The sequence below is a fragment of the Salminus brasiliensis genome, chromosome 25 (assembly GCF_030463535.1).
Source record: "Salminus brasiliensis chromosome 25, fSalBra1.hap2, whole genome shotgun sequence".
Classification (NCBI taxonomy): domain Eukaryota; kingdom Metazoa; phylum Chordata; class Actinopteri; order Characiformes; family Bryconidae; genus Salminus; species Salminus brasiliensis.
This window is the reverse complement of record NC_132902.1, coordinates 19,510,911-19,519,824: the sequence shown is the minus strand read 5'-3', so window position 1 is coordinate 19,519,824 and position 8,914 is coordinate 19,510,911. Positions and strand designations below refer to the sequence as shown.

The 8,914-nt window shown below is 39.0% G+C and overlaps 1 protein-coding gene across 1 annotated transcript; it reads left to right on the top strand.

The window, feature by feature from the left end:
* Positions 1-3,157: 3,157 nt before the first annotated feature.
* Positions 3,158-8,740, top strand: LOC140548237 (uncharacterized). The gene is made up of 3 exons (XM_072671694.1): positions 3,158-3,872; positions 6,673-6,843; positions 8,555-8,740. Exons 1-3 carry the CDS (start codon positions 3,161-3,163, stop codon positions 8,674-8,676), a joined length of 1,005 nt encoding a protein of 334 aa, XP_072527795.1. The 5' UTR covers positions 3,158-3,160; the 3' UTR covers positions 8,677-8,740.
* The last annotated feature ends 174 nt before the right edge of the window (positions 8,741-8,914 follow it).

The window sequence follows — 8,914 nt, the reverse complement described above, 5'->3', positions numbered from 1 at the left end:
CAATAAAAGAGGGGATGGCATCAGGTGGTTTACTTTAATACTCTAATACTTTATTTTATTAGAAATGATAAATATTGCTAAAGCAACTTGTTTTGACTCCACTAGCTGTTAACACTGACCCTACTGACTTCTGGTGTAACGTAAAGACTAATCTATTTGTGTGCAAAAAAAATTCCTTATCTTCGCTGTCAAAAATCTGGTATCTCCAAAATGTCAACTTTACAGGAGAAGGGAAACATTTTTAACCTATTAAAGATTGCAGTCCAAGTCCTTCGTTCTGAATTTTGGACACAATGAAAAGTACAACTGTCAGATTTAAATGATATCAAAATGAAAAAATGGCAAAGATTGAGATTGTTGGACAAGGTACTGGCGTGATAGTATCTCCATCTGTATCCACACCTTATCAATGTGTCCAGGAAGTCGAAAAAGCCCAAAGTGTTTTATCCATTTATGTTGTCACTGTAAACTGAATTAAGAAGCTCTGAGCGTCATATCTACCAAATTATATACTATACTATATACTATAGTATTTTCATATCGCCGCTGTCCAATTAAACCTGTATCTCTAAAAGGGTGACTTTACAGGACTTTACAGACTTTACTTTAAGGCAAAAATGTGCTTAAATTTGACTGGAAGGCAAAAAAAGAGAAAAGGTTTATTCCAAGTCATTTAAAGCATTTCTATTGGTCTATTTATCCAGAATTTTACACAGTGTACAGAAGCAGTTACAGGGTTCAAATTGTGGAGAAAACAAAAACAAACAAAAATGGAGATACATGGTTTTCATGGGCAGCAGCGATATAGACATTTTCATATTCAAACAACTATAAATGTGAACTGACTGCAACTAGTTTGAATAATAACCTCTTTTGTGAGCAGAAAACATTGGGTAGCTGCTTCTATTTTGGCTCCAGGGATGTTTATCCAGTATCAAGTGTATAAATTCGGCTTATAGCAAATCACCATCTCTGAGCATTTCGACACTTCAGATTATGAAACAGCCGAGCAGCCGATATGTACTGTGTTCACAATGTGGGTGTAACTTTGTACTTGTTTTAGCAAACGAACTACACTGTAACTGAAACTAATTATGCTGTATAGGCCTAACCAGTTTGGCACCCTTGGCTAGCTATTCTAGTTCCTGGAATTTAATATTGGTTGTATGTTCCTCTTTTTTGTTCAGTGTGTAACAGGGTAGTAAAATGCTTAAATGTGTGCTGAAGTTCAGAGAAGTGGTAGAGTTACTTCAGCTTCACTGAGTGCTGCTCAAGAGGGCAGAACAAAAGGATGTCTGAGCAGGACTGGTTAGAAGAACTGTGGGGGTGTTGTTGAAGTAGTGCAAGGAGGGTAAATCTGATGTTGTAACGTACAGAGGTATTTGCTAAAGATGTGTTTTTGTGGTTGAGGTTTTCTCCTGAGATGATTCACTGCATCCAACAGCCTGTTGAGCCCCATGAGGTTTCTTGCATCACTGCTCTGGTGTTTTGTAGCGTTCCGTCTACCTCTTATACGGCAAATCCGTGCTGTAGTGATAGTGATGGTTTTAATGTTAATCTGTAATAAGAAAAAGGAGAATCAATGAAATGTTTTTGAGAGATTTAAGAGTTTTAAGCCTTGATTAAAGCAATCGATCACAGTAATAGCAGTCAAAAATAATGTCTTGGCAAGTGGAGTGTATTATGTGGTTGTTGTTAAAATATTGTTTTACCTATTTCTATAAATACTTATTGATAATTATTGCTATATATATATATATATATATATATATATATATATATATATATATATATATATATAATTTATTTATTTATTTATATATTTATTTATTTATTGATGCACCGATTCAATATTAGGATCAGATATTGGTCCCAATATTAACAAAATAATTGGAATAATTATCAGCTTATAATTAGGCCGATCCATGGAACCAATCCTTTCACTTTAATTGGTTGGTGTGAGACTGCCCTAAATGTTTACATGTTTGCAATTTTTGATTACTACTTGGATGTTTGACCAAGTTACTTCTCAGGTTACTTCTCAGGTTCAGCTGCTAGATTTTATTTTGAATTACTGTTTATGCTAAATATTAAAAATAAGACTGATTACTGTTTGTCTGTTTGACAAAGTGCAGCTACTTATCTTCAGTTTTGGCTGATACATTTGATTTATTTTATTATATTTTAAGATGTTTGACTTTTTTATTTCAAATTTGAATGCTGTGTCCTGCACAATTTTTTGTTTTATATATTTTATATATTTAACAGGAAGAATCTAGTAAAAAGCCTTATTCCCTGGGCAGTACAGACAGATACTTCAACAAAAGCAGGATAATCTCTTTTTAATACCCTTGATTTTAGAAGAAACAATGAATGAGCAGGTGTCCCAATACTTTTGTGCATATAGTGTATGTCATGTGGCTGTCATGCAAAAAACATTTCCAAAATGGCAATTTTACAGAAGAATTAGTCTAAAAATCTTAAAATAAAAAATGCCAGATAAACTTTCTTTTTGGTGGTGTAAAATACCTCTGTTTGATAAACCATTACAGAGCAGAGCATTCACTCTAGGTGTTAATTATTAATAATGTCTGAAGTAAACTACTACAACAGCTAATAAAACAGCCTACTCATAAGTTATTACTACATAATGAACCACATCACATCAAGACAATAAACCCAATTCATTAATACACGTAAGATTTTTGCAACAGGTGAGACTTGAAAAGTTTGCTGTGAGATGCAAAATCTGGTCCCAATGAGTGAGTCTGAATTGGAAGGTTTGGGTCCCCTGGGTCCCCTGGCCCCTTAGCACCTGCTACACTCTTGCTTACAAGTATAAATGTGTAGAAATAGGTGGAATAATTGGAAACACTTTACCTGAGCCCTGCTACTTAACACTGACCAACACCATGTGTTGTCATTACAGGTCATGTAAATTAGTATGACAGCATATGTTTATGGCCTGGTTATAGGCTGGGTTTAAATACAGCATATACTCTCATAAATGTCTCACAAAAACTCTTAATTAATAATATTAAATAAACTGCCAACAGTTAAGAGGCATTTACCTGCCAAGATTATTCATCATTTAGTCATTATTGCGGTCAAAAACACTAATGATCACTTTCTTTCTCTTGGGCAGGGAGAGGCCACAGACATGAAGCTGCCTTTAGGCCTTGGCTTTGCTTTATTGCTGATGCTTCCAAACCTAAAGCAGGTGTCCCCTCAGGAAGCTCATACGTGGAATTTAGACGAAACCACTCCCTCACCTTATGGTGAGATGATGGCTGAGAATACTTCTGGTTTGAGTGGGGATTGGGAACACCAATTCTCAAACCAGTCCTCAGAAGATACAGCTGTCATACCAATATCAAGTGAAGAACCAGTTAACGACACAGATTCTGCCACCTTAACTCCATCACCTCATATTCCCCTCAACTCCAGCGAAGAGGTTTCACCACACAGCAATGAAACCTCAACCCAGAAATACAACACGAGCAGTCCGGTCACAGGCAGTCCAGACCCGACACCTGCAATGAACAACGAAACTGGCCTAAACAACACGACCACACTGCAGCCTGAGACGAACAGCACACAGCCAAGTTCTGGAACCTTCCCCTCAAACGTGACGGTCATTGACACCTTTGACACTCAAAACTCGACTGTAAGCAGCACCGTGAACTCAACGACTGCTTATCCACCACAGGGGGCAAACATCACTACATCACAATCTCCATCTACAGCTTCAGCTAATGCTACTGTCCCAACAACCACCACTGAGCTACCTACCACTGAGTCCACAACCGCTCAGACCACAAAACCAAACAGGACTGGAGGGTCATTCGACATCAGAGGGAACTCTGAGAGAGGTAAGGAGAAGATGAATGGGTGTTTTGTGAGTACACCAAACAGAGTAGAGCCACCACATACACTGATCAGCCATAATATTAAAACCACTGAGAGGTGAGGTGAATAACATTGATTATCTCATTCCAGTGGCACCTGTCAAGAGGTGGAAGTGAACAGTCAGTTGTTAAGCCAAAGCGAAAACAAATGGGCAAGCATAGGAATCTGACAAGGGCCAAATTTTGATAGCTAGACAACTGGGTCAGAACATCTCCAAAACATCAGGTAGGTGAGGTGGTCCTGGTATGCATTGATCAAGACCTACCAACAGTGGTCCTGAACAAGAACAACCAGTGAACTGGAGACAGGGTCATGGGTTTCCAAAGCTTCATGGAGGCTTCCCCTCCTTAGATCTTTCAGAATCTCATGGATCTGCTGCTGACGTCTTGGTGTCAGATTCCAGAACGTCAGAGGTATTGTAGACTCCATGCCTAAGTGGGACAGAGCTGCTCAAGGAAGACCTACCCAATATTAGACAGGTGGTTTAAATGTTATGGCTGATCAGTGTATTGTCATTGTCCAATAAAACGTCAGTTGTTTGTAATCATAAATTGATTAAATGCTATTAATGTAACAAATATCCTTTTAGAGAAGTATTTGGACAGCAATATATGGGCTTTGATGCCTCAACATAAAATGTAATTAACCAGTCCAAGCTCCGCCCTCAAACATTTGTGGGGTTGGGGAACATTGTCAAAATCATCCCATTCAACTTAGTACGAAGCAAGACACAACTCAATATTTATCAAATATGTTATTATTTTGAATGATATTTATAGATACACATAGATGTAGTTAATCTGGGGTGTAATCATGCAAATATTACCATGTTTTTTTAGCTTACCTAGTTTCGAAGATCTACAACAACACAGTCCAACTTAGAAACATAGCATTTTAACAGAAGACCAAACTCTATGTAGCGAATCTAAACTTCAAACTTAAATTTGTTATGGTTAAATGTGGCCTACAAAAGTTTCTACACAAGAACACAACTGTGGGCCGAACCTTAATTGATTGCAAGTAATTTCCACATGTTTTCAGTTTTTAAGTTAAACGTTTGGTTGAAAGTTCAACTGTACTCCTGAGCTCTGAGAGATGGTAAGGACATAAGGTCATGCTTCTGTCAAGGCCTGTATTTATCCAACATCTGAGTGCAAACCTCAGAAGTGTCCCGACTGATATACAAAACAATAGTTTCGGAATTGTGCCTAGCCAAGGTCACGTTTTCTGCTTTTCAAAAACTATTGAACTCATTTAGACATCCACAGGCAATCTGATCCTAGAACAGGAGTGGTAACCTACTTTTTGCGACTCAGGTGATATGAGGCCAGGATTAGGTTTCTTGTCTGTAATGATTTTATTACTGAAACAACTCCAAACTCACATGTTGTATAAAAGTGTTCAGGTAGGATTTCTTTAAATGAATACAGAACTGATCTAAACTGACACTGAACACAGGAAACAATCACAGACAGACAGACTGGACTAGATAATACTAGACACCACCTAAATTTCTGAAACAAAGCTCTTCACTATGAGTTTATATATATATTACAGCTAAATACTATGTTGACAAAAGTATTGGAACACCTGCTTATTCACCTGCTGTTTTTGTCCCAAGTCTACCCTGCTGTAGCTGTCACTACTGTGCAGGTAGATACAGAGCATTGATTTTAAGATTTAACTTGATTCAGGGACAAAAGCGTTAATGAGGTCAGGATGTTGGGGATGATGTGGGGTGGTGATCCCCCCACCTTTCCATCCTGAAAGTACTGGATGGAGCACTGACCATCATTCTAGAGAACACGGTTTTTCCACCGCTGGGTTTTTTATACCCCTCTAGCCCACAGTAGACAGTAGGCATGGTACCAATACGTTCATGTATATATGTTCCAGAGAGTCCTATTCTATTGGCAGTACTCTAGAGGGGCATTTGTGTATGTCCATGTCAGCAATGGGTGCAACTTAAAATAGTTGAATACATTCATCACATAGGGTGTCCACAAACATTTGGACATATAGTGTATGATACATTTTGAGGACTTCTTTAATGAGATAATGGGCAGAAATGACGTTTTTCAGTACTGAACAGGAGGGAAACACTGGCATTTTAAGCAGTCCAACACAATGTGTGTCCATAGTCAAACAACACACCTCCTCATTCCACCCTTGAGCTGTCCCAAATTTCCAGTGTCTCATTTCAGTTCTAAAGCTCCCAGTGGCTCTGTGTGTGGGGTTGAGTTTCGGGGCTGGTTTGTCCCCTTGTGCTGGGCCGGGCTCTCGAGTTACTGACACCTAACCTTATGGCACAATAAGCACTGTGTTCTCTCAGCACGTCTTGGGAGGGGCTGTGTCCCCAGGTCAGGAGCAGACCAGTGTATGACTACCTCACCGCTGGGCTAAGGTTAGCATATACGCACGCATAGAAAGCACCACAAAATCAGCATTGTTCTAACTTCCTAAAGACTATTGATAGACAGTGTGGACACCAGTGAACTTCTCAATGTCAGGTTCCACAGAGTCAACACCATGAAGCATCATACTCATTTGTCATTTTCTGGACAAAAAAGGTCATCTTCTGGACAGAGGTTTAATAAACAGCCTTATAAGGCTTAATTATTCACTCCGGCATAACACTTTGCCTGAAAAGTGACCGTCTCTCTCTTTCTCTCTCTCTCTCTCTCTCTATATATATATATATATATTGAAATATGAATTACTTGATTTTATCTACTCACCTCAACACCTTTTATGGCTTTGCAGGTGTGGCTTCAGATATTAAACAGAAGGCCAAAAGTCAGGCATGGGGAGCCATCATTGGTGTTGGTGTTGCGGTGGCAATTGTTGCCTTGGTGGTCTACGTCATCATGAAACGAAGGAGCCACAGGGACTTCTCACACAGGAAACTGGTGGAGGACATGCCCCCTGAACCAGGTAATAAACAAACCTTCATTATCCTCTCCATTAGCTTTTTATTTACAGCTATATTCTGAATTTTCCATTTACTTCTGTTCCTGCTTTGGCCTCCAGTCCAGCCCATAACTATCCAAACAAGCAAACAAAACCCATATCGGGTATATTGTAAAAATGTCTTTAAATATCGTGATTCAATATTTGTACCATATTGCCCAGCCCATACAGTAATGCAATAATGCTTTCTGGTATCACATCTATTGGGACGTTAACAGTATTTAGGGCAAACGAACATGGTAGTTCATGTTCAGACTGTGTCAGACTGTGCTGGTAAACAGAACTAGCCTTTTATACAGCTCTTGTGAATACGTGGTGTACAGTAGAGGGTAGCTAGCTAACAACACTGCCTTCCTTGTAGCAGAATTGGGTTTTGCTAGACGTTTAGCGTTAGTTAGTGTGTAACTTCATTAAAACGTAGCACTAGGGCACTCTGGATAAGAGCAGCAGTGAAATACATGTAAGTGTTACATTAAAGATTTTAGTTTGGGCCAATTTCTACGGCTGACTGAGAACTTAGGGACACACTGTCACTTTTTAGTTCGGTTAAATTGGACTCATTGGTTTATTTTCACCCAGTAGTCACACTCAGATGCAAACCAAACCAACTGCACCAAGACCCTTGAGAACAGGTGGTCTTGGTCCGGTCCCAAACAACCTCTAGACCGGTTTGTTTGTGGTGAGAATGTGATCTGACCTCGATCAGACTCAACTGTCATGTGTACAATGCAGGTTTGAGCTAAACGGCTCCAATATTGCCCAGATAATTACTACAGCTATGAACAAGAGAGAGCATTCTCACGTGGTTTGCAGTGACGCTGGGAGTTAATCTAACGTGGTCAGTTACAGAGAGATCAGCAGAAGCCTACTACAACACTCACAGGGTTTACATACAACAAACCCAGTGCTTTTATTAAATAACAATAGCCTAAAAATTCCAGGTATATTTTGTAATTCCCAGTCATCGTTCCAGACTTCTCTAAAAGCACTGGTTGCCCCCCTCAGGTGATATGAGGCCAGGATTAGGTTTCTTGTCTGTAATGATTTTATTTCTGAAACAACTCCAAACTCACATGTCACAGGTAGGATTTCTTTAAATGAATACAGAACTGATCTAAACTGACACTGAGCACAGGAAACAATCACAGACAGACAGACTGGACTAGATAATACTAGACACCACCTACATTTCTGAAACAAAGCTCTTCACTGTGAGTTTATATATATATATATATATATATATATATATATATATATATATATATATATATATATATATATAAAACAGCTAAATACTATATTGACAAAAGTATTGGGACACCTGCTTATTCACCTGCTGTTTTTGTCCCAAGTCTATCCTGCTGTAGCTCTGTAGAAGATACAGAGCATTGATTTGAAGATTTAACTTGATTCAGGGACAAAGGCGTTAATGAGGTCAGGATGTTGGGGATGGTGCCCCCCCCACATTTTCATCCTGAAAGTACTGGGTGGAGCACTGACCATCATTCTAGAGAACACAGTTTTTCCACCGCTGGGTTTTTTTATACCCCTCTAGCCCACAGCAGGCAGTAGGCATGGTGCCAATACATTCATGTATATATGTTCCAGAGAGTCCTATTCTATATACCGTGCTGCCTATCTGGCCCTAATATTTGCATTTGTCTTCTATTTATAGTTCTTAGGTTGGACAACAGCGAGCCTTTGGATCTGAAGTATGAAGGAAACGGTTATTACAACCCTGGAATACAAGGAGACAATATCCAAATGACCAACTTCCCAAGAGGACACTCTAACTGAAGATCAGTCTGCTGTGCCAAAGACACTGATATCTTTGTTGGATCTTGCTGTTACCTATTGTGAATTTGGGCTGAGAAGTAATGCAAAATAACTTGCCAAATGGATTTTGCCACTTTTAAAAGAACCAAAACCATTTTTTTCTGTATTTCTTATCTGTTTTCACTGTTTCACTCCTTCAGACGGATGTCAGATTGACTGCTGGCCGGAACAGATTGCAGAATGCATGTTTTAATCATTT